The sequence below is a fragment of the Citrus clementina genome, unplaced genomic scaffold (genome assembly GCF_000493195.1).
Source record: "Citrus clementina cultivar Clemenules unplaced genomic scaffold, Citrus_clementina_v1.0 scaffold_1, whole genome shotgun sequence".
NCBI lineage: Eukaryota > Viridiplantae > Streptophyta > Magnoliopsida > Sapindales > Rutaceae > Citrus > Citrus x clementina.
In genome coordinates this window covers 27,925,733-27,950,277 of record NW_006263303.1, presented here as the reverse complement: position 1 = coordinate 27,950,277, position 24,545 = coordinate 27,925,733, and the positions used below count along the sequence as shown (strand labels likewise).

Sequence of the window (24,545 nt, the reverse complement as noted above, 5' to 3'; positions counted from 1 at the left end):
TGTTAGGATTTTTTTAATTTAAATTGTTAGAAAGTAATGGATTAAATTTATAGCAATTTCTGGATGTGTTTTATGTATGTTAGGATTTTTCTAATTTAAATTGTTGGAGATAATGGAATAAATTATAAAAATTTGTGGGTGTGTTTTATATATTTAAATTGTTATGTTAATGGACAAAATGTTATAAAAGTTTCTAATTACTTATTCTTAATACAAATGTTAATTATTTTGTAGAAATGGAGAATTTGGAAAATGAGCATGCATTTGAAGAGTTGCAAGAAACAAGAGCCAACAATGTAGATAAAATTATGCAACCGAAAAAATATGACCCAACTCTTGGGATATTATTTAATAGTCATGAAAAAATGTTTGCATTTTACAAAGTCTATGATAAATAAGAAGGGTTCCTGTAAAGGTTCGAACTACTAAGAAAGTGACTGATGAAATTGTAAAATATGCGACATTTGCATGTGGTCGTAGCGACAAGTTAGAAAGGAAATCTGTTAATGCATTGAAGCCGAAACCTAATGTGAAAAATGGTTGTGATGCAAAAATTGGAGGTTGTCTAAATGAAGAAGGAAAATGGGTCCTTCGAACTTTAAATCTTCAACACAACCATGGATTGAGTCCAGACAAAGCTAGGTATTACACAAAATCAAACAAATTAACGAACTAAAATAGTTCCTCTATGGAAGGAAAGTGAGAGGGAGAGAGTATATACAAATGAGAGGTGACGGCAAAAGAAATTTGCAAAAGAAAGTCTGCAAAATTTGTAGATCTATTGGCTTTGTGCTGCATCGACGGCAAAGGAAAATCTACAAGGTTGGTTGGCATGGTCACGGTAGAGAAGAGATAAGGTTGGTTAGCCGGTTCTGTGATGGTAGAGAAGAGATAAAAAAATCGTAAAATTGATTTTGTGAAAGACAATTAGAGATAAAGTAGAGACGGTTGAGAAGAAATAAGGTTTGATCTGATATCCTTTTCAGACTTCTCTTTTATTTTTTTATTAATATTTATTTTTTTTTTAAAGTAACTATGGGCCCATGAAGAGAAAATGATAAGTGAACGAAACGCAACGAGTGGCTTTATTTCTTTTTCGAGCCCGTTTTATAATTAAAGTGTACATATTGATTAGGTGGCTAAATTATTCAATAACCATATTTAAATGTAGCGCAGCGTGAATGTTACTTTGAAATTTTAGAAAATCAAACAACTTGGATAAGGTAATTGATTCCGCGTGTGGAATAAAAAAAACTTATCTCAAAATATTGGCTTTAAACGCAAGTTCATCGGTATACATATGTCCGAAATGAACTCATTTTTCATTTACCATAAGAATTCTGAAGTCTTAGAGCTCCCAACCCCCAGGTATATGGGTACTTTCTTTTCTTGCTAATTAAGGCATAATTTGATTTGTGTTGTGCATAGTATCAGAGTTAACTATATCTATTATCCTGTATATTCTTATTTTTCGTGGCCATCGGATGCATGCAGGTGGTGACACAATGGAAACAATTCACGTAAAAGAGTCAACAATAATACGGCCTGCTCAAGAAACCCCCAGACATTGCCTACGGTTGAGTGATTTAGACCTGCTGATGCCGGCAAGTCACATCCCCAGTGTGTATTTCTACCGACGGCCAAATTACCCTTCCAATTTGTTTGAAGGTGGTTTACTGAAGGAGGCTTTGAGTAAAGTTCTTGTCCCGTTTCACCCATTGGCCGGAAGATTGGGTAAAGATGAAAATGGCAGAATTGAAATAAAATGTAACGGAAAGGGAGTTTTATTTATTGAAGCTGAAACGAGTTGTGTCACTGATGATTTTGGTGACTTTGAATCATGCTTGAAGCTCGTGCAACTTGTTCCACCTGTTGATCGCACGAAAGATGCATATTTTCATCCACTTATTATGGCACAGGTAGAAGAATAAGAATAAAAAGAGAGCTCGTGTGTTTCCTCATTTTATTAAAATGAAATTGAGAGCTACTCCATCAAAAGAATTATTCATAATACTCACTCAAACTTAGTCACTTTATTTCTTTATAGGTAACTCATTTTAAGTGTGGAGGAGTTTCTCTTGGACTTATGATGCATCATCTGCCAATGGACGGAACTACGGCATATCACTTCATGAACTCATGGGCTGAGATGTCGCGTGGCATTCCTATTAGCGTTCCACCAATCTTTGATCGAACTATACTAGATGTTGGAGTCCCAACTTCTCCATCATTTCACCACATCGAACACGATCCCCCTCCTTTCATGAATAGTCCTACTCAAAATCCTCAAGCCATTTCCACTGCAATCCTGAAATTATCACCTGATCAAATGAACATCCTTAAAGAAAAATCTAAGGGAGATCACGGATCCACCGTCAAGTATACTAGATTTGAGATTGTAGCAGCACATATATGGCGCTGCGCATGTAAAGCACGAGGGTTGTCTGTTGATCAAGCTACCAAGTTAGATATTCCTACATCTGGGCGATTTAAATTGAATCCTAAAATTCCATTTGGGTATTGTGGCAATGTAGGCTTCAGCACCACACCAATGGCCTTGTCAGGTGATATTCAATCGGAATCGTTAAATTGTACAACAGAGAGAATTCATGAAGCACTTAAAATGACGGATGACAAGTATATGAAGTCAGGGCATGCTTACCTAAAGCAACAACCTGATTTAACAGTTATCAGGCGAGACGCCAAAATTAGTAATTGTCCAAACCTGCTGACAACCAAATTGGCAGACATGCCTATGTACGAGGTGGATCTTGGATGGGGTCGGCCGGTGTTTACGATGCCTGTGTCCGGCGTGGACGGAGAGGTTTTCATTTTACCCGGTCCAACCAATGATGGGAGCTGGTCGGTGGCTGTAGGCATGGAAACTAGTCACTTGCAGCACTTCAACAAGTTTTTTTATGATATCTTTCCGTAATCCCACGATGTAATATCTTTGGGTGTTGTGTTGATTCTTACGATCTTATTATTTGCTGATATGTTTGTAATAATGAACCCCCTTTTGTCCTTTTGAAATGATTAATGAACTGCTTGAATGCATTGAATATAGAGAGCTGCTAATACTGAGAATTGGGGAATGGATGATCATACAAAAGCGTATCCCAGGCATCGTTCACAATGTTGGACTGGACAGACAAGAAAATTCTGTTAGCTCATGGGATAGCATCGAGGCCCCTAAGTTTCTGCCTCTTATTAAAAAAATTACATTTTCTTTTTCTATTTCTCAAATATGCCCATAATCCCTGCTAAAATATAACTGAAACAACTTTTGTATCGTTATGATCTAATGCAACTATGATACAAAATCTATTTTCAGTAAAAATGTACAAATTATATATAACTTTGTTCTTTATTCAACAAAACAAGAAAACTTGAAAACACAAACTTAGTCAAATTTTTCAGTAAGAGTTTTTGTCTCTCCAAAGCAGAGTGTTAAGACATTAAAGGCAATCTCTCATTGAAACATATAAAACCATCCGCAATAATAATTTTTTAACTTAAAACTCTATGATTGGTGATTGCAATGTGAACTTACCGAACAACACAGGTCAAAACTCAATTAAAAAATAATAATACATCAATTTCAAGCCCAACGTCGTCATCTGAAACACTACAAAGAAAATTGTAATCAAACACCAATAGAGGAACCATCACTTGGTTAGTATTAGAACCTTATTCTTAGGACAGATGTTTAATATTGGATAATTATTAGCTCATTAAAGCTGTACTCGGATAAAAATGGCAGTAAAAAGACACTGATAATATTGTCTTCAAAACAGGCAAGAACAACATCTTGACTGTCAACTTACAAGACACCAAACAAACTAGGAAACTGCATCACTTCAAAACTCTAACACGACGTTTAAACTGTTTGCTCAGCTTGTAAGACTTAAATCACATTTACAGTGTGATGCCCAAGGGAGGATTCCTGTTTCACTATATGGCCTGAGTGCAGTCTTCTCACACTATGTTCCAATAAAAAATTAAAGTTATATTGAACCAACCTATTTCTGGAATGATATTGAGTAGGCGCCAGTGTTCGGATCTTTAACAGCTTTGAAGTTGTCAGTGCTCATCCCAAAACGGCCCAGGATAGAGTTACCCATTTCTTTTAGCTTTCCTGCTCAAAGGAAACAATTTCACATTTTGGTTAATGAATAACTGATGAGGCATGCACACAAAAGCATAAGAAATGTCGCATGAAAATTGTAGCCTAGATGTTTGTCAAGAAGAAGAATTAGGTAATCTAATTATATATAATCATTATTCTAATACAAATCCTTTTCTGACAACACAACTCCCCCACTCTCTGTGTGTACCGACGATAACCCTTCAAATAAAATGACTTCACTGTATGACTAGAAGGACATGGCTCTGCACATACCAAAGCATGAGCACAGGTATAGAATCCTTGTTTGTCAAAGGTGTGTCATACCCAAAAAATTATATAAAAAAGAGAAAAAAGAAGACATCAAACAGGACCAAACAACCATTGAGGATCATATAAAATAGCTATTTGCAATAGTGCAGTCGGTATTAAACTTCAAACTTTGAAATACTTCCTCCACACTCAAATTGAATTTTCTACACCCTCCGAAAACTTCTGCTTAATCCTCACATTTAATTGAAAGATGTTGGGGGTAAAGCAGATTCTATAAACAAGTAACAACTATCACTTCCCATGCATGTTATGTTCCAAAACCAATTAATTCTTTCGATCATCAAACCCCTAGTCCTTACAGACTATCTCAAGGAAGCATGCCCAAAATCTCATTGACAACAATAACTTCACATAGTCCAACCTACAATTTTAATTAATTAATCTTCTCTTTCCATTATCTGTTCCACCTTCTAGCTGCATGTAAGAATTCATCTACTTCTTACTCAGAGGTATTATCGGACCATCATAAAACACAGTTTGCAAAGACATGAAATTGCATATGGCTATGAACAATATAACAACAAATATACTATGAAGGCACTAATAATAAGGGTGAACTGGTTAAAAAGTAATGAAAAAACAAAGTCTAGATGCCTCATTCATTTGCTCCAATTGATGAAGATGGAGAATGGTGTGCCTCAGAAAGAGTCTTAAATTTTTGTTTCAACGTCTTCCAACAACCAATTCTGCAGGCAGAGATGTATCTCCGTGATGCAGAATGCACATGTATTTGGGTGGAAATAAGTGGACTTGCTAATGAGAAGCAAGAGAGTTCCATCAGCGTACACTCAATTTGGGTTAAAGGTCTTGATGGAACCTTATTTCACCAAGAGATCTTCAATCCTTATATGATTGTAAATTCCTATTCTGTATCGACGGCTTTCTTTACTGCCATTTATATCATTCTTTGATACGTACTAATGTTTCACAGTTTCTTAATGAGGAGGAAATGAAATCACAGAAGAAAATCATTGCCAAGCTTACCAATCATCTCTTCCTTCATCTTTTCGCGTTTTTCTTCTGCCAGTGGTTCCAAACGAAGAATGGTTCTCTTGGCTTGATTATTTGAAGGATCAAATTCCAAGATTTTCTTCATATCTGTGATAACAAAAATGAAGAAAAGTTCAAAGAAAATGACATTTGAAATTAGAAGTGGTTATGAAACTGCCACAAGACTCAGGGTTCAAAACCAAACTACATAATCCAACATAGAATGAACAAGAAACTAAAATGTATTTGTTACGTAAATGACAACAATCATCAAATCCTGAATACCAGCAATAGCCTCTTCAAAGTGTTCAAGCTTTTCATGCGCCTCTGCTCTTCTGATCAGAGCTTTCATATATGTAGGATTAAGCTCCAACGCCTTTGTGCATTCCTTGATAGACTCCTCGAATTTTCCCTAACGTAAATTATCACCAATCTAGAGTTAGAAAGTCTATAGGAATCTTGGATGCAAAACAAACAGCATTTTGGCAGACTTTAAAATATGAAGTACTTATCCATAAATTTCTATCTCCATTTACCATCTGAACTTGAACATCATCATGTCTATTTGATAACAATACAGCAAATCAGAAGGAGAAAGGATCAGATCCACTCAAAGTAAACTCCAAAGGTAATAGTAAAATGAACTACTATAGAGAATAAGGTTTTCGGAATCTAATAAAACAAAAAAAAAGCATTATAAACAATGCTAAACAAACCGGGATGAAATCAGAAAATAAACAAACAGACAGACTGACAGAACTCAAAAACATCAAATGCCTCATGCTTTACTAATTTCTTCTTTAGCAACAACAATGTCACATCTAGCAATTCACATTTTCTAAATCCTTTAATACTTTAGGATGCACAAACAAAACAAAGTGTTGTTATTGAATGCAATGTGGATAAAAGAATGCAATGTGGATAAAAGAGTAACATACAAGCTTCAAAAAGCATATTCCACGATTCGAATGGCATATGGAACGCAGCTCTGCCATTTCCGGCGCCGGCGCCACTTCCTTCTTCTCCGATGCCGACTGCCCTTCCTTCGCCTCCGGCGCCGAAGCTGATTCCGCTCTCTCCGGCACCGATGCCACTCGCAAAGCTACCTCATACTGTAACAACGCCTCCTCATATTTTCCTTCAGCAAACAACTTATTCCCTTCAAGTTTCGCCTCATTCGCTTCATTTAACGCTTTCTACATAAAATCAATCATTAATTCATCAATCATTTGCTTCACTAGCTGAATTTACCAAAACTTGTAAAACTGAAATGATAATAACAAAAGGCGGAAATGAAAAACCTGGCTCAATTCGTCGTCGTTTAGAGCAACAGGCTGTTCTTCTTGTTTCGGCTCCTCGTCGTCGTCGTCGTCGTCGCTGACGTCGCGTTCACTGGCGGTTTCGAATCCGTCGGATACATCGCCGTTTTCGTTTGCTGTCGATGCTGCTTTTGGAGGATTTGCTGCGACAGTCTCTTTTGCGTCTTCTGGCTCTTGTTCTATCAGCACCATTTTTTCAGTTGACTGAAGAGTTGGAGATAGGATTTATTAGCGTTTAGCCTTCAGGGGTCTGGCTCTCCTACGAATGATATGAAGAAACTCAACAAATTATTTAATTTCACTCCTGATTTCCAGAAACCACTCTCCCCTTTCCTCGTTGTACTTGTACACTAAGCAACAAAATGATGAAAATAAAAAATAAAATTAAATAAATAGAAACGCCATAAGCGCCAAACAAACGAGAAGAGACGCTGTTAGGCCCGTCTAGTCTATCCATAGCCCAAAGTCAAATCTGGGCTTATTATTAATGCTTTATATGGGCAGGACCCCAACCCATTTGACATCTGTGGATCTTGCACATAGCCCATTAAGTGGGGATGATCATTTTTCATTGAAGGCAAGAATTGAAAACCTATTCATTATCATGGCATGTCTGTAGTTGCCTAGTTTTTTTTTTTTTTTTAATTACATGAGACTATTGCTCAGATTATAACTCATATACATGAGACTTTAACTGATATGTACAAATCAGACTATGACTGGGACCAACTTACATCAATACTAATGGAGCTCTGCCCAGATTTTTAACCCTCACAAATATTCGAGGAATGTCTACTCCTCACTCATGGGTAAGGGAGAAGACTACTTTCACTCAAATTAATTGAAGAAGGAAAGACCCCCACAATACTTTTGTGGGGGTTCGAACTGCTGCCCTCCAAGTTGGAGGTGAAACAATGAAAGCTAATAATTGAACAAGAGTAACGATAAACATTGAAAATTTTATCATTGACTGATGTGATAGATAATATATTATTCATCAAATAACTGGTAGCTTTTTATAAATATCTCATTTGTGAATGCCAACAAGTTAAATTGATGAAATTTTGTATTAGAAGAAGAGGTCTGGAGCATGGAGAATGTGCCGTTAAGCTAAATTAAAAAAATAAATCATATTATCTCATCCACGTGGAAAATATCACATTATTAGAAATGAAATTAGATATCTAACTCTATTCGTTAAATAGATAGGGATATGCTGCAGTAAACTCATAGGTACAAGTCAAATTTTATTTTTTATCTCAATTTTTTTTTCCTTTGTTCATAAAATGAGTCCTTTTGATGAAGGACAAGATTGAAAAAAGTCATATTTTTAAAAATTCAATGATGATAGAAACAATAACAACAACTACTTATTTTTGAAATGATTAGAAATTACCAAACGCAAGAAGTCAAGAATTTTATTCTCAAATTTCAATAGATTATTTTTTTTTTGTCTTAACCACGAAGTATCCTGGGGAAGGCCCCAACTGTGGGAAGCACCTTTAAGCTCGTACCACAATCCAGACTAGAAGTCCCCGCTCGAACCGAGAGGCACAGGTTCTCCCAACAAAGACGACTTCCCTGCGACTCAAACTGGGGAGCAAACCCAGTCAAGCCACTTAAAGGGACCCCATTACCAGTGGAGCCCACAATTTGTTGGTAATTTCAATAGATTATTATAACACATACTATAATACAATCGCTAATATTAAGATGAAAAGGCACACATAACAAAGACCCTACTCAAATTAAACTAACAGGCAATGCCTCAACAAGCTTGCTCAATTTCTTGGCTTTCAATCTCTCCGCGTACACTTCACTTCCCTGGCATTCATGCCTGCACATTCATCAAAGTATCCAATTCAGCCACAAGTGAAGTAATTGAAGCTCTCAATATTTATAAATTTGTCATGTTTTGGGAATTTTAAGCTACCTTGGTGGTAAAGGTATCAAAGGACTCAAGCTTTGTGCAAGCTTGAAAGCTTCTTCCTCAGTATTCACAATCTGATTGAAGCAGAAATATCGACCACTTGTTGATCGATCCTCAAATACTCGAATATGGACATCAGCTAAGAAGTTTACATCGACAAATGCCAGGACCCCGTTTTCGTACATTTGAGCTGCCCCTGTCGAAAATTGCAGTAAATCAGCATATAATGAATGTTAAGCAACAAGTACACATGAATTTTGTGCAACTTAAGAGTCACAATTCTATGGCTTGTGTGAGCATTTCTACCTTTGAGATAAAACATTGTTGATTGAGGGTTCTGTTGAGTGACAGCTGGCCCGAGAACTAGACCGGCATTTATGGAAACCATGCACAGCAGCCGATCCATGGCTAGAGCCCAGGCAGCTTGTTCAGATAGTGTCTTTGCAAGGGCATACCATAACTGTATTATTGCATAAGAGAATTCAAAATATCAATGACTGTGAAATCAATCAAAGTGCTGCAACTCATATGATTTCCTTAGCAGAGGGTTAAAGTTAAGAACTGAATGACTTGGCATACCAAAGAACAAAACTGCAGGCCAAAAGAAACATGTGCTTCTGATTTCTCAAAGCTAATCAAGAAAGAAAATGACAAGAATTTTCCACATGAAATTTTTTTTGAAAAAGGTGACAAACACACATGATCCTGGCAGACAGGTTATGGAATACAATCAATTCCGCGGGGGCAAAAAAAAAAAACATTGGTGCTTGATTTGATTTTAGGATTAGTTTTTTGTGGGATTGCAATTTTAAATTGATTTGTTACGCAATTTTCTTTCTCTCTATTTACCAATAATGAACCTCAACTAACAAGAAAAGCAGATGGTGAAAGATCAAGCATCAGTCCACATACAACTCACTAAAACCCAGTGGATGATGCTTTGGTTAATAAAAGCTTATTGACTGGTGGCCCAAAAAAAAAAAAAAAAATCATATATATGCATGGCCACAGAAGATGGATAAACAAAGAAATGCAAAATTAAAAATAAGAAGAATTGGGACCCAAACCTTCAATTTTCTACAAAAATCTTGATTACTCCAAGACCTCTCATCAACATCCTTCTCTGAACAAATGTCCTCTCTCCAGATGGCTGCAGTTAAAGAAGAACTGAAGACTAGCTTCTGTATACTATCAGTTTGTGCACATGCTTCCACCACATTGATTGCTCCTCTCACTTCCAAATCCACCATTTTATCCTATGAATTAACCCACCAAAGAAAGAAATAAAGATTGGAATAATTATAGATTTTCAAGCAGAAATCTTATATACATGTATGTAGGAATTAGCTTACATCATAGCCATCTGGGCTATCTAAACAGCAGAACAAAGCACAACAGTCCTTTAAAGCAACAAGAATGCTTTGGTAGTCCAAAACATCGACATTAAACAACACCAGTTTCTCCTCCACTTTCTCCATTTCCTTAATCTGCTTCTCTATCGCCTTCTCTCCTGTAACAATTTAATATTTGTTCAGCCAAAAGGGTATTCACTGATGTACCAGGAAAGTCCAAAACAAAAAAAGAAAACGAAAGAAGAGATGTCTTGCCATTTTTTTGGATAGCTGCGTGAACAAAGTAGCCTTTGTTGAGGAGTCTTTTGAGAATCCAAAAACCAACATAAGTTGAAGCATCAAGAACACAAACTGTCGTTGGTTTTTCTTCATGAGCCATTCTTCTTGCGTTGGTCAACCCCTTGTGTCTTTCTTATGTTTGGTTAGTCACTGGATAGTTTCTTTATATAGAAATTAGAAGCCGTGCTGCGTGAGAGGAGATATGAAGGCTGAGAGATGTGGTATAGTATTAATCAAGTAATTGAAGATGATTTGGTGAGCTATTTTTGTTACACGTTATCATCTACTCGCTCATTTATTCACCTTCTTGAGATTGAAAGAAGTTTTTTGGCCTTTTCTAAGACTATTATTATTTATCATTATAACTATTATTACTTGTTTATACAAAATTAAACAAATAAGGAAGAAATTTACAATGCGTGTGTCAAAGAGTGTGTTGTACAATTTTAAACGTACAAACATACTTTAATCGGAGTGCATTAAGTAATCCGAATATTTTATCTTGAAGTATTATTATGTTGAACAAAGACACACATGACCAAAGATTAGGAAAAAATAATTATTATTACTGATATATATTTTTAAAATTTTTATCATTAAAGTACTGTGATGGTAAAAGATTCCTAAGTCAAGAAAAAGTTCAAAGAAGATGAGCGGCCCTACTAGAGATTTAGTTAGTTTACTTAAAAAGTTACCCTTAGGCCTACATATTTTTTGTAGACAAAACTTTGAGAACAGTTTGTTAAGATTGATTACTGTTAAAGTAGGTAAGGAGCGTGGCCTTGTAAAGAAGATGATGCGAGATTGGCAACAGTAGCTTGCGAGTGGGGACAAAACTTCTTGTCTTCAAATATGACTTGGACATGCTAGCTAAACAATTTGATTCTGACTTTGTAATTGAGATATAATTTACAAAATATCAAGTGTGTCACGATATCTATGATAAGTATATAAACATTTAGTCATTTAGGCGCATCAAGTTGTCATAATTGTTTTCAGTTTACTTTAACATAATATAATTCTACTAATGATTACTCTTTTTTTTTTTTTTTAATCTCAATTTGTGAAACTTTATATTTTTATTTTTTGCAGCTGTCATGGTCGTGGACTACGAAGTTGAAACGGCGTTTGCTGAATAAAAATGACCCTATCATGATGCAAGATGATGAAAAGATGAGATAATTATGAAAAGATGATAAACAAAAAGATTAGCTAATGTATAATTTATCTCTAAAGATGGGAAAAACGCAAAAATGCAATAATATTTTTTAATGCTCTTGTTCGGGGGAGAGAGAAATTTACCTAGATTTCTTATTTTCTTGGTAACATCTCAGTTAGAGCATTTGGTTTACCGTTTAGCATTTATGTAATATCTTTAGATAATTGAAAAAAAAAATTCTAAACACACATAAAAAAAAAAAATCAAGCAATGAAAATGGTTTGGGGGCAAAAAAAGAGGAAACGAAAGGAGCTCTTCATCTCCTAAATATACAAAGATTGTGATAAACTTGAGAGAAATTAAATAGCAAACAACGTAAGCATGGTTTCTTCATGAAAAGTAAAACATGGCAGGCGAGGACTCCAGATCAGTTTAGCATTTATTTTATTTCGAAGGGGCCCAGTCAACATTAGTTTTCAACTTTTCATTAATAATAGCCAATACCAAAGGATCTTCAATTTGCCGCTCCCAGTTTCGTTTGTTATTGTCAAATCCTATTACAATCAAGCCAGAATAACGTCTCAACTATCCTATTACAATAAGCCTGACCAGCTTGACAGTGGACACGGCACAAAAAAAAATTGGGAAACAAATTACGGAAGCATAACATTTTTTAAAACTCTGCAAAAACTCAAATTAGAAGAGAATTTTAGTTAATGATTAATTAATTAATTAAACTAGTAATTTATTTTTAGAAATTTTGATAAATTTAAAAAATTTTAAAACTCAGCCCAAAATAAATCAAAGCCAAGGTCTTTAACTCCAGTGATAAAAGAATAATCTTTCAAAACCTCATGTTCTAGATTTAAGCTTTAATAAGCGTTTGAGTTCACAACATTAAAAAAAAAAACAAAAAAAGAGGGTAATGAGCCTATGTCATTTATTTGCTGGCACAGCACAGTTGGTGGACTGTATTGTACAGGTGTATGCACCATTCCTTCAGTCCACGGTCGTTAGTCAAAGAACTCCCAGGCAAACAAAAAAAGTGAAACAGCCTTTCAGCTTTCTCTTACGTGGAAGTAATTCAGTAGAGCTTGCCGTCAACATTGCCACCACATAGCAACTCGCTGAAGTTATTCTATCCGAGCTTGATTGGATTTGGCTTTTGTTCAAACCCAAGAAATTAAAATACTAAAACGAGCTAGGAAAAGCGTCTGAATTCTGCCAGTAAATGATATTGATAGCCCTTTTGGGTGTTCAGGTTACCAAAAATCTAACGGTTGAAGATTGTTTCAATGTTTCATTTTTAATGCATTTGTTTTGAGTAGGCAATCTGCTATTGGCAGGACTCCTCCCCGCTCCACTTAATGATTAAAATCTGATTTGAGGATCACAAGGTAAACGACCCATAAGGAAGGACGTTACTTGCTTTACAAAAACCAAAATCTCATAACATATGCGTAAAATTATTGCATATAGGACTTTGATTCAATGGACTCACTTTATTTTCAAATAATACAATTAAACTATAAAGGAATCGAGGTTTCAAAAAGAATATTAGTGTTACTTACAATTTCTATGCAAGTTATCTTCCCAGCCAATCTTCACGTTTCCACATAATCATGGAACATGAGCGTGCTATTGTTGCCCTTCTTATTGTTGAACTATAGATGAATAAACAGTAAATCTAATAATGGCGAAATATGAAAAAATTTTCACCTCAATCAAGAATTGCTGGACTACTACCAACTATTGATTTCTGAACAAGCTTGAGGGGACCTGAAAGAAAGGAACATACCATCAAAAGAAATGCAGATGGACAGTTGATGAAAAAACATAAATTTGATATAGAATCTACCATCTTAACAACTCAAAAGATGCCCTTAATTTTGAAACTCTAGCATGGTCAGATGTATCATAATTCAACATTTTTAGTGTAAACCGAGTATGCAGTTGCCACATCTAAACCCAACCTGTACTCAGATTCAGGCATCTAGAAACCTAAATATATACAAAAAAAAAAAAAAGTTAAAGAGTGAGAAACAAGCAGGGAGCACACATTTTGAACCCCTATGGCTCAATGGTGACTATAACCAATCTGTCATCTGTTGGATATCACAAAGCATTAATAAAGACACATGCAGCAGTGCGTAAACACACATAAGCAGAGACCATGACAGTAAAGATACAGTAAGGACTCTAGAAAGACTAGAATCAAGGCAGTTAACAAGCTGGCAATTTGAACATGAAAATTTACAAAATTTATTACTTACTATTTACAGTATTAGCAGTGGTCAACAAGAGGCAAAGGACTTTCTTCAGGAAAATGCCTGGCCTACCTTCACATGATGTGGCATGATTTTGATATCAAATGGAACATGAAGCCATGCTTCTGGTGGGTACAGCAAAAAGTTCTCTGCCTTACTGGTATAAACATCTGCATATCGATGAATATGATATGCAAAAGCAGATTCTTGACCAGTGTCGGTCAGGAATGTGGCTCCAAATGATTTATTGAACATTTTCTTCATCATCCGGCGTGCCTTCTGCCTTTCCTCATTAAGCTCAGCCAAAAGTAACTGGCATGCTTCAGTCCTTTGACTATTAGCTACAGTCGCATGCAATTTACCAAGCAATTCTTGTATTATATGAAATTTTGCCTGTGTCAATGAGCATCAAAACAAACCTTTTTAATTCAAGATGCAATCTATCATGTATATAAAAATTTTCTTACATTAGTGAGTCAGCAACCAAAATTCAATTCTCACTGCAGATTCTTCAAATCAAGAATGAGCTAAAAAGACTAAGCAAAGTATTCAAAAGAATTCTACAATAAAATGTAAAGAAAGAAGGAGACAGAGAAAGAAGGCAAATCAATGACAGTGACATTAAAAGGTTGTGATGAACATTTTAACAACAACATGCTTACAGAAATCTTCTGTAAGCATTTTAACAACATAGCAGCTTCTTCCGAAATCTTACAAAATTTATTATTGAACTGAGAAATGGACTTGGAGCCTTTTGGTAAAGAATGGTATGATTGTGGAATAAACTTGTAAACATGGAGTAGCCCCAAGGAAAATATAGTAGCCTCTATACCATTTTGGGTGAACTACATTACAGATATTTCTCCAGCAAATCAATAACTCTCTGTCAAACAAGGAAATGTATGTGCTTTTCTGAAAATTTTAATTCATGTTGTCATCCACTCATCCTTCAATATGTTCCTTCTTATTTTTTCCTACTTAAAACAGAGAAAAAGATATCATTTCTCTTTTATTGCAAATATACTAGCAAGGACTAAAAGTTGGATGTACCAATATTTAGATTATAGCCAGCTAAAAATCTCAAAAGGAAAAGGAAACGGAAAAGGAAGAACACAGGAAAATTAGTTACCAATGTCAATAGAGATCCACCTAGACTATCAAGTTTTAATGCAAACTGTGTATTGTAGGCTATATAAATTTTGTTGCAAAGATTAATGAGAAATAAATACACTAACATTGCCAGAAAATACAGTAAGGTGAAAAAGGGGCTGAACTGTACCTGCTCAAAACGATAAGTTTCATCATTTTGTATACGTATTTCACTCTGCATCAATTAATGGGCAACCAAGAAATCTTTATAAGAAGCTTCAAAATAATGCTATTAATATTAAAGATATAAAATATCTAAACAGAGCACTATAAGGAGCCTGCATTGTTGTAATACTCATATATTTGAAGAGAAAGTCTCAAAACTGTTAATATGCACTTCGCAGGCATTTTTGACAGGCACAAACCATCATTGATAGAGATCCCAACAAAATATAAGCCTTAACATTGGTCAAAGTGATATGACGGTTACTAGTTAGGTCTTATCAGAATCAAACTGTAGAGAAAAACAACAGTAATAGAATATAAATTTAGTTGACAAAGATCCCGGCAGTAGCTTAAAATCAAATAAATTTAGATACAGCATCATGATTTAGAAATAAATAATAAGAAAGCGTATAAAAGGCAGTCAATATTTTGATGAGACTTGTCCAGCATACGCTGCATGGCATAGATAGTTAGATATTAAGTGCAAACACTGCTCAATCTTGCTAAATAACCAAAAACAAAATTCAGGCCACAAACAATCAACTCTTTATACTAATACAGGGTTACAAGCAAAAAAGAAGCAAGTAAAACGAAATACAAGAAGAGACATACTTCCAGTTCATGGATGATGGCAGCAGTGCGCCAACCAGCCTTCGAAGGCCCTCTTAGGTCACTAAATAGGTGATCACCAAAGTATATCACCTACCAAAGTAAAAGGAATTATCAAGTGTTCAAACAGTTAGGAAACCATCAAATGCCAAGAAGAAGAGTTTTCAAGTTGACTGAAGCCATTTGGATATCAAATTATTCGATTACTAAGAAAAGCAAGTAATTAATTGCCTACCTCTGGGCCATTCCACTTAGTAATTTGAAGAAATGATTTAAGGCATCCATGGTAATAGATTTTATTTGGAATAAACGCATCCACCTTTGTAAAAGCTAAAGTGTCCTTCTCTGTGTCATAGCAGCTATATCAAAGTTCCAGAAAACAGATCAAGAAAAAAGATGTTACTTTTGGATGTTGCTAATTAATAAACCATGAAACACAGAAAAAGCAAGGAAGACTAAGAAGTTTTAGTTTGGTAAACTGAACAAGACTGATAAAAATTTTTCACAATTTCAAAACAGATGACTAATTTGGAAAGGCAATTAATTCATGCTATTCAGCAGAAACAGAATATCAAAACCCACAAGTTGTTAGATATCAAAATTCTAATAATGTTTTTGAAATGGCAATCATTGGAGTTTTACTTCCTACATACAGTATTCCTTCCTGAAATAACTGCACAGCGAACCTCAGCATGAATATTTACTAGAACAGTTTAACCTTTTTTTTTTTTAAGAAATTAGAAAGCATATAGATTAGTTGACGACAATCTTACTGCAAATTTTACATATTTTGACTTTCATCAAACATCAAAGAAGAAAATGGTATAAAACAATAAAGAATGTTCTAACGATGCAGTAGTAAGAAAAGTAGTTAAACAAGTTGAAGAAGGAGACCGGAAAGGATGGTCAGATGTGTAAAAGTCTGGCTTATTAGCTTGCGCAATCACCACATCAAAAAGCTCCCTCCATGAGTCTGTGTAACCTGTGGAATCCTAGTGATCATGAAAAGATTAGCTGGCTTTGTAAACATTAAATGCATAAAGACAAGAAAAAATAAAACAAATAATAATAATTAATAACTGAACAAGCAAATGGCAAAACTATTAGTATAACTGCCTAAACCATCTCAAACAAAAATTTGTCCCTTACTCTCAATGGAGTGGAAAAGGGGTAAGCAGTGAGTCATATTTCTCTTGCCTTCTAAACTTAGTGATATTCGAAGTATTAAATGCAATCTGTTAATAAGACCGGAATACATCCCCAAAAAAACAGACAATTCGTCTCAAATTACTTCATATGAAAATTCCCACATCTTGTCTAGGTTCTAGCAGAAGAGATAGGATCAGAAGACTTGTAACAGACTAATTTAAAACTATATAGTTTTACCATCGAAATCAAGATTAGGATTTTCAATTTAAATTCCTTTAGCGGCAAAAATCTTTTTAAAAAAGGACATGAAGGTAATTGAAATACTAAAATACAATAATACACACAATTCCACAAATCAACATCAAATGCCACATACACATACGCACATAGAGAGAGAGAGAGAGAGAGAGAGAGAGAGAATGCTTAAATGTTTGACCTTTGCATGTATTGTATTTATGTCTTCTTCTTCCAAACATATGAAATTGGGAGGTATGGCAGATATGTGATCATATGATACAAGAAACTGAACTATTAAATCTGAAGTTGCCACAAGATTTAATCTTAGACGACAACTGTAAATAAGAAAGATGCTCTAAAGAATTAAGATACTTCAGATACATACACAATCAACAATCAGAACTTATACACTTGAATGATAAACTCAGTAACCACATTGCATCAAATTGATGCCTTAAGGAAAGAGAAGGGGGGGGAGGAGGGGGGAGAGGAAGCAACTAGAGCAAAAGTATCAGATTATCATTAATTACCAATCAGTTAACAGTGGTTCAATTCTATTATTGAAAGTCATAGAAGCAAAAAACGCATCAATGTTATTAAGATATCATAACAAAGGTTATGACGTCCCTAACTACCTCCAACATAAAACGCATTCCTCCATCAACAAAATAGTAAGGAGAGTTAGTCAGCAAGAAAAGTTTCTTTCCTTTCTCCCTCAGCATCTTGACTAACTGAAGCACCTGACCCTGAAAATAAAACGCATGGGAACAGATATGAAATTCCAGGTTGAAACTACACTTTAAGCTTGATGATATGATAATTTGCTAGAATATGTAATCCTCCAAATCACAATACAATCAGGCTCTGGATTACTTCAACTAATTACATAAGCCAAAAATAAGAAAAAACAGTTAGAAACTTACATTTTTAACTAAATATCTATTAGGGTCAGAAAGAATTCCTCTATGAACCAAGCCTCTTCGATGGACATGCTGAATTGCGCGATTTACATCTTCATAGATGTAAGATGCATCAAATTCCAGCTTAGCATCAACAAAATATTGCACAATATCCGCAATAAGGCAAGCCTTTACAGTACATGGCAAAGATAAAACAAAATGTCACAGGATATAATAATTTAAAAGAAAACAAGGAAAAGGAAAATTTGAGTGATGCATAGGACCCATGCAGATGGAAAGAAGGGATGCTTTGTCTTTAGTAAGAATCACCAATTACCAATGGCAAAAGGTGAATAAGATTTTTCTTCAAACCATATTTACATTGACCAGAAAATTCTCTCCCTCTCTTCTCAAAGAAAATTCTGTGTGATTCATAGACCCTAAACAGTTAGAAAAGGAGCGAAGGAATTGATTGGCTGAAGTAAGAATTGCCAAAATGCCATTTGCAAAAAGTGTATCAGATTTGTTTCTCTTCAAATCTTACAATTATATTAACCACAAAACTCTCTCACATCTCACAATTCGAGGATAAGTGCATTGAGGGCAAATCATGGACATGATTTGACACAGCATTCACATGGACGCACGAGTTTTTTTTTTCTTTTTTTTTTTTGAATCCTAGAGTGCATAGAGATAATTAGCTCGTAGCCACCCAAATATGCGAACACACAGTTCACTCACAAATCATGTTCACATGTTATAACCATGTCTAACCCAAACATTCCTACAACAACTTGAAGTGGCAGACCTGATTTTCAGAGCAATGCAAAAACGCATTTATAATTAAACTAACCTCACTAAAGCAGAAGAAATCCATCAGCCCAACAAGGCCCCGCGCTTGATCGCGCCCAATATGTCTTGTACCATATATCTCCGCTATCTCCTTCCTACTAAGCTGCAGAGAAAAATGTTTTATCAGGAATAGTTCTTTTTCATTGAAATCAATACAGTCTTTGTATAGACAGAAAATAAATCTCAAATTCATTGAAATTAATAAATTATTTGCATAGACATAGAATGCAATCTCAATTTCACACACACACACACATATATATATAGACATATATATTGTTCACATAGACAAAGAATGCAATCTCAATATTAAAAATACATGGACACATGCTCCAGAAGATCTGTACTGGTTTTGGATAAAAATACCAATAGACATGAGCATGCAGTTCTCTTCTGCTCATTGATGGTTCACAAAGGAGTTTCAATTGACAAGACCTAAAAGTGACACATAAAATAGTAAAACATTTTGGTGGGTGCGTCAACCATTTTCAATTTCTCAACCTAATCATAAAGAACATCCCCAAACACTCTCAAAATTAGCAGAGATCTGATCAATAGTCAACTTACCTTGCGACGACCAAAGTAGCATCCATCTGGCTCAATTGAACCAAAAAAATCCAGTTTCAGGAGACAACCTTTTTGCTTATCGTAGTATAGGCCTCTAATTGGGAAATTTGGATCATATTTAAAACTTATGCAGACCTCAGGATACCTAAACTGCAAATCACCGCCAAAATAGCATTAAACAGCACATCATAATAAAGTATGTGATGAAGAATAGCATCAGCATGACATCGCCAAATCAACAGCCCCACACTAACCTCATTAACCATATGCTCCTTTGCAAGATCATATATCAAACTCTGCAAGTTGGAAGAATAATGCGCCAAAGTATAATCATAGTCAAATCCATACACTTGTATATTATCCAACCTCAGATTCTTATTAACATATATACCTAGCAGAACACAAAAACACCACTCAACAAAAGTAATAATAACATTAATTCAAGAGCAAACTTGATAGTTTTAGATTTAACTGAAGCATAAGAAAGCACTAATTTACCTTCAGGATTCATCTTTGGCATTTCCTTTAACGCCTCAGGAATCTTGAGAAAACTCTGTTTTGCAGCATTAAATTCCTGCCGAATTTTGGCTATTTCATCATCCATAACCGAATTATCAGCTCCATCTTGTTTAACTTCTTTTACAATCTGTAATAATGTTTGCTCAGGGGTTAAAGTTGCATTGTAACTTCGGAGGCTTCCATTAAAACCTGAAAGTCGAAGTAAATATCATAGTCAGAATTTTTTTTTTTTTAAAAAAAGTGATTTATATACAAAAGCTCAGGGAATGAATTTGAAAGTGCTTTCTAAAGAATGCTAGCGGTTAAAAGCACTTTTGTCGCACTTCAAATGCTTTTCTGGCTAGAAACTCAAAAAGTGCTTTCTAGAAAAGTGATTTTCAAATGTTTCTCGAAGAAAACAACTGAATTACTTCTTTTATCCTAAAGTGCCTTTGAGAACTATGATCAAACACCACCATTTTTTTACCTTTTACTACTTGAAAATGTTTGGAAGAGAAGGCAAAATTAAAATCTAAAACACTTACCTTCTCGAGCTCCAGGAGAAAAGCTCCGTCTCTGCAACAAAGGCCAATGCATTAAGAACATGATTAGAAAGTAAAATATATGTAAAAATATACGTAGTCAAATACGTACGGAAGTATTTAAATATACGGAGGAAGACAGAAAGAGAGATGTATACGTTAAAGGAAGAGCGAAAATGAAGAAGGCGTCGATGGAAGGCCATGGTTGAGAGTTAAATTCAGCTCCTCATTGGAACTTTTTTGACGCAGAGATTGGGCTCGAAACAGTTCGTTAGGGTTTTGACTTCGGGCTCCAAGCCTCCAATTGAAAATTGAACCGGAGAAACTCGTTTTATAGTAGCCGCCATTTTTTTATTCAATTCGGTTAATAAAAACAACACACGTGTTGGTCGTATGAATATTCTTTTAAGTGACGCACGTAATCAGTCATCATTAGGGTAATTATCATTTACCCCCAATATTCCTAAAAGTTTGGTAAAACGAGCCCTATAATTGTCATTAAGGTCCATCTATGCCTGCGATGAAATTAGGGATGGTAAAATCTGGGTCTGGGTCAGAGTTTTGTCTTCTCGATCTCCGATTCGGATGATAATTTTTAATATTGGACTTGGATGTAAACCCAAATATTTTTCTTCTGAGTTCGATCCGAGTTAAACCCGAAAAAATTTGGGTTTCCGAATTCCGAGTTTATAATTCGGATGATTGTTGAAGAGATGCAGCTTTCCATCTCTTTCTTCAATGAACTCCTTTCTAATCCCTAATCTATTAACACCAATAATGGAAAATTAAAAAATAAATAAATAAAACCCAAGATATCAGAGCACTTAAATTCAATTATCAAATATAATCATGATGTCTTGATGATGATGATGACAAATTGGGCTTTGTGGCGTTAGGTCAAGAAAAGGGGAGAGCAGAAATGGCGGCTGAAGTTCTTTTTTCCAAATAGCAAATGAACATCTGAGAGTAAATCACAACAAAATTTAGGTTTCTAGATGCAAAACAACTGGGGTTAGAAGTGCAGCTACCAAAACCGAGATCCTGATTTGCGAAGGTGGACAAACGGAGGCCAAAACCCATGACATGGCTGGACGAACGATGGCTGATGATGACGATGAATACAAACACAGTGAAGGTGGTGAAACGATGATGAGTGACGACCACGATTTGATGAAAGGAAGGGCTGAAGAGAGAGGAAATGTTTGGATTTGGTTTGGCGGCCATGGCATTGGCTGTGAATATGAGTAATAGGGTTGATTTTTTTTATTTTTCTATTTACCCAAATCTGGATTCGAACTTGGAAATATCTGGGTTGATAATATTGAATCCGGATATCAAATTTAAATGATTCTGGTGCGGGTAGAACCGGATCTGGATTTTCCAAATTAGTCTGGGTCCGAATCTGAGTTAAATTGACGTCCTTATATGAAATCATAAAATATAAGAGTGTCACTATTTTCACTCGTGCATTTAATATAAATAAAAGGTTATCATTACTAGAGGCCTCACATGGTTTTTCACTTAAAAACAAGTGTAGATTAAATTTTAGAAAATAATGGTCTTGGGATGTTCATTTTGTATTGCAACCAGGGGTGAACTAAAGGGAGGCTAATCCGGGCGGTAGCCCGGGTAAGATTTTTAAAAATAATTTTTTAGTTAATTACACAAATTTCTTAATTTAGATATTTGATTTGAAAATTTCAAGCAAGTCTCTGTAATTGAAGAAAATCATCTTAATCAGGATGAATTGTTTATTTATCTCAATTGTGTAGTGAACAATTCGTGGTTTGCATGGCTCGTGTGAACAGTAATTAAAACAATTTTAGCCCACCTAAAAAGTGGCGTTAGCCTCAGCCTTGATTGCAATTGATGCATGATACTGTTATACGAGTTGCTGCGACCATGGCTGGCGCCACGTTTTACCCAGCAAGGGGCTCTTGCGGGGCTTTTTGAAAAATTTTAAATGCATTTTTAAATTTAGCCTATTATTAATTTGAAACACAAAAAAAAAAAAATCCCTTCTAAATTTTAAAAATATCAAAAACATCATATATTAATGCTTTATGGCTTTATTTGTTTTGGGGCTTTTCATGTTTAAATGATAAAAAAAAAAGTAAATATCATCAAATTTTTAATTAGTTCAAATTACTCATTCCTATCATCCAGTCCTCCCTCTCTACTTCTTGGGAAATTTACACCAATAGCCATAAAAATTTTGGCTTTTTCTATCTTAACCCTCTAAACAAACTTCTATCAACATTAGCCATAAAAAAGCATTTCAGACCAAAATACCCCTCTCTCTCATCTCTCCCCCAACAATCTCTCTTTCTCCCATCTCTCCCAAACCGAAGAACCTCTCATTGTCAGCGGCGTCGGCGGCAATGTTGAGAATGTATCATCCCCAGCTCAAACCAATAGCAGTCGGACCATGGGGAGGTCAGAACGGTACTCGTTGGGATGATGGAGTTCACATGACAGTGAGGCAGCTGGTGATAGCTCATGGAGCTGGCATCGACTCCATCCAGATTGAGTACGATAACAAAGGTGGCTCCTGTTGGTCTGAGAAGCATGGAGGAAAGAAATTATTGAAGTTTGGAATAGACGATTTCGTTTGCTGGCATATCTCTGTCCAACCACTTTATAATTCAATCACGTTCTTTTCTTCAGGTTCAATCATCAAAATGTGAATGCATTCTTTTTATATTTTTCCCCCCATCCCGCCCTTTTTTTCGTCATATTTCGAGCTTCATTATTACAAAAGCCGAATACAATGGTCACCAAATTACAAGTGCTTGTCGCACCAAGGCTTGGTGCGACAAGTGCCTGTCGCACCAAGGCTTGGTGCGACAGGTGCCTGTCGCACCAAGTTTTGGTGCGACAGGTGCATGTCGCACCAAGTTTTGGTGCGACAGGTGCATGTCGCACCAAGTTTTGGTGCGACAGGTGCCTGTCGCACTAAGGCTTGGTGCGACAGGTGCCTGTCGCTAGAGCTGGCAAAATGGGTCATCGGGTCGTGTTCGTGTCGTGTCAGTTTCGTGTCGTGTCAAATTTAGGTCGACCCAAACCCGACCCATTTAATAATCGTGTCAAAATATTGAGACCCAAACCCGACACGGAAAAATAATCGGGTTACCCAATAACCCGTTTAATATCTATATATTGAACAAAAGTTACATCAAATATTTACACACTATCATATATACGTATGTACATAAATACATACATACATAATTTATCGATATTATAAAATATACATATCTACCAATATATTACACATGTACACTATTGAGGTTTTAATTTTATATATATATATATATATATAATATTATATATCAATATTATGAAATATACATGTCTATCAATTTTTACACATTTACACTATTGAAGCTCTAAATGTATGTAAAATTTTATAAATAAAACATTGTGTTTATATTCATCCTTTTAAAGAATAAAAAAAAAGAAAATCATCTCTAATATTTGAGTTTTAATTATAAGAATATGTAAATTATTTTAAAATAGAAAATATAATCGGGTCATTGATCGGGTAAATGGGTCAAGAATTTTAACCCAAACCCGACACGGAAAAAAATCGTGTTGACCCGGACCCGACCCATTTAATAATCGTGTTAAATTTAACGACCCATACCCATTTATTTATGTCGTGTTCGTGTCGGGTAATCGGGTCGTGTCAAATTTTGCCAGCTCTACCTGTCGCACTAAGTTTTGGTGCGACAGGCAGCCTGTCGCCAAATTCACCCCGACTCGCAGTTCACTGAAACTCTCGAGCAAGTTCAGAAAATAACTCATACCACTATGTGATGCCGATTAGTGTTGGATCCTGATAGATTATGATCGGATTTCACTTTTATCGTTGCCTTGTACCGTCGCCGTTGGTTGATGATTCAAGAGTGGAAAGCTGGCTTTGGTTTGACGAAAGGGGAGAAAGAAAGTTATTTTTGGTTTGTAAAGAAGGGTAATTTGGGGAGAAAAACGTGTGTTTGGCTAATGTTGATAGGAAAAAGTTGAGAGGGTTAATTATGAAAATAGCAAAAATTTTATGATTATTTTCGTAAATTTCCCACTTCTTCAGGCTTTCACATACACAGGTAAATTTCTATTCGTT

At 35.4% G+C, this 24,545-nt stretch overlaps 4 protein-coding genes across 10 annotated transcripts; 1 reads left to right on the top strand and 3 right to left on the bottom strand.

Annotated features, from left to right (window-relative positions):
- The first annotated feature begins 1,469 nt into the window (after positions 1-1,469).
- On the top strand, positions 1,470-2,947 carry LOC112095789 (shikimate O-hydroxycinnamoyltransferase-like). Its single transcript, XM_024177978.1, has 2 exons — positions 1,470-1,919; positions 2,048-2,947. Exons 1-2 carry the CDS (start codon positions 1,485-1,487, stop codon positions 2,933-2,935), a joined length of 1,323 nt encoding a protein of 440 aa, XP_024033746.1. The 5' UTR covers positions 1,470-1,484; the 3' UTR covers positions 2,936-2,947.
- Positions 2,948-2,949: 2 nt separating this feature from the next.
- LOC18055712 (tetratricopeptide repeat protein 1) lies at positions 2,950-7,111 on the bottom strand. 3 transcript variants are annotated; one of them, XM_006453460.2, is made up of 6 exons: positions 6,751-7,111; positions 6,388-6,645; positions 5,735-5,861; positions 5,444-5,557; positions 4,023-4,138; positions 2,950-3,143 (listed from the first exon to the last, which is right to left on the bottom strand). In XM_006453460.2, exons 1-5 carry the CDS (start codon positions 6,958-6,960, stop codon positions 4,023-4,025), a joined length of 825 nt encoding a protein of 274 aa, XP_006453523.1. In that variant the 5' UTR covers positions 6,961-7,111; the 3' UTR covers positions 2,950-3,143. The 3 variants fall into 3 exon arrangements, with proteins under 3 accessions (XP_006453523.1, XP_006453522.1, XP_006453521.1); XM_006453458.2 differs by lacking the exon at positions 2,950-3,143 and adding an exon at positions 3,758-3,946; XM_006453459.2 differs by lacking the exon at positions 2,950-3,143 and having other exon boundaries at positions 3,578-4,138.
- A 1,314-nt stretch (positions 7,112-8,425) lies between these two features.
- LOC18055711 (cinnamoyl-CoA reductase-like SNL6) lies at positions 8,426-10,656 on the bottom strand. Of its 2 annotated transcripts, none has more exons than XM_024178040.1 (6): positions 10,306-10,656; positions 10,051-10,208; positions 9,766-9,954; positions 9,005-9,158; positions 8,702-8,888; positions 8,426-8,605 (listed from the first exon to the last, which is right to left on the bottom strand). In XM_024178040.1, the coding sequence occupies exons 1-6, from the start codon at positions 10,427-10,429 to the stop codon at positions 8,512-8,514; spliced, it is 906 nt and encodes a 301-aa protein (XP_024033808.1). In that variant the 5' UTR covers positions 10,430-10,656; the 3' UTR covers positions 8,426-8,511. The 2 variants fall into 2 exon arrangements, with proteins under 2 accessions (XP_024033808.1, XP_006453520.1); XM_006453457.2 differs by having other exon boundaries at positions 8,702-8,894; positions 10,306-10,652.
- Positions 10,657-12,327: 1,671 nt separating this feature from the next.
- Positions 12,328-20,728, bottom strand: LOC18055710 (5'-nucleotidase domain-containing protein DDB_G0275467). Of its 4 annotated transcripts, XR_002903856.1 has the most exons (15): positions 20,581-20,728; positions 20,426-20,456; positions 19,881-20,090; positions 19,637-19,773; positions 19,383-19,532; positions 18,817-18,918; positions 17,988-18,152; positions 17,700-17,810; positions 16,573-16,670; positions 15,914-16,037; positions 15,682-15,771; positions 15,035-15,079; positions 13,828-14,148; positions 13,060-13,267; positions 12,328-12,866 (listed from the first exon to the last, which is right to left on the bottom strand). XR_002903856.1 is itself a non-coding variant. In XM_006453453.2 (14 exons), the coding sequence occupies exons 1-13, from the start codon at positions 20,623-20,625 to the stop codon at positions 13,807-13,809; spliced, it is 1,650 nt and encodes a 549-aa protein (XP_006453516.1). In that variant the 5' UTR covers positions 20,626-20,728; the 3' UTR covers positions 12,910-13,267; positions 13,762-13,806. The 4 variants fall into 4 exon arrangements, 3 of the variants coding, with proteins under 3 accessions (XP_024033243.1, XP_006453516.1, XP_006453519.1); XM_006453453.2 differs by lacking the exon at positions 12,328-12,866 and having other exon boundaries at positions 12,910-13,267; positions 13,762-14,148; XM_006453456.2 differs by lacking the exon at positions 12,328-12,866 and having other exon boundaries at positions 12,910-13,267.
- Positions 20,729-24,545: the final 3,817 nt, after the last annotated feature.

What these genes read in the sequence shown, in the direction of transcription:
- LOC18055712 (XM_006453460.2), bottom strand. Translation starts at nt 6,960, where the DNA reads ATGGTGCTGATAGAACAAGAGCCAGAAGACGCAAAAGAGACTGTCGCA. An exon ending in ACGACGACGAATTGAGCCAG is followed by an intron (nt 6,646 to 6,750) that starts GTTTTTCATTTC and finishes GATTTTATGTAG; the next exon opens with AAAGCGTTAAATGAAGCGAA. An exon ending in GAATATGCTTTTTGAAGCTT is followed by an intron (nt 5,862 to 6,387) that starts GTATGTTACTCT and finishes AATTTACGTTAG; the next exon opens with GGAAAATTCGAGGAGTCTAT.
- LOC112095789 (XM_024177978.1), top strand. Translation starts at nt 1,485, where the DNA reads ATGCATGCAGGTGGTGACACAATGGAAACAATTCACGTAAAAGAGTCA. An exon ending in ATCCACTTATTATGGCACAG is followed by an intron (nt 1,920 to 2,047) that starts GTAGAAGAATAA and finishes ATTTCTTTATAG; the next exon opens with GTAACTCATTTTAAGTGTGG.
- LOC18055711 (XM_006453457.2), bottom strand. Translation starts at nt 10,429, where the DNA reads ATGGCTCATGAAGAAAAACCAACGACAGTTTGTGTTCTTGATGCTTCA. An exon ending in AACAATGTTTTATCTCAAAG is followed by an intron (nt 8,895 to 9,004) that starts GTAGAAATGCTC and finishes AATTTTCGACAG; the next exon opens with GGGCAGCTCAAATGTACGAA. An exon ending in TTGATACCTTTACCACCAAG is followed by an intron (nt 8,606 to 8,701) that starts GTAGCTTAAAAT and finishes ATGAATGTGCAG; the next exon opens with GCATGAATGCCAGGGAAGTG.
- LOC18055710 (XM_006453456.2), bottom strand. Translation starts at nt 20,625, where the DNA reads ATGGCCTTCCATCGACGCCTTCTTCATTTTCGCTCTTCCTTTAAC. An exon ending in ATTTTCGCTCTTCCTTTAAC is followed by an intron (nt 20,457 to 20,580) that starts GTATACATCTCT and finishes CCTTTGTTGCAG; the next exon opens with AGACGGAGCTTTTCTCCTGG. An exon ending in GCTACTTTGGTCGTCGCAAG is followed by an intron (nt 18,919 to 19,382) that starts GTAAGTTGACTA and finishes TTTTCTCTGCAG; the next exon opens with CTTAGTAGGAAGGAGATAGC.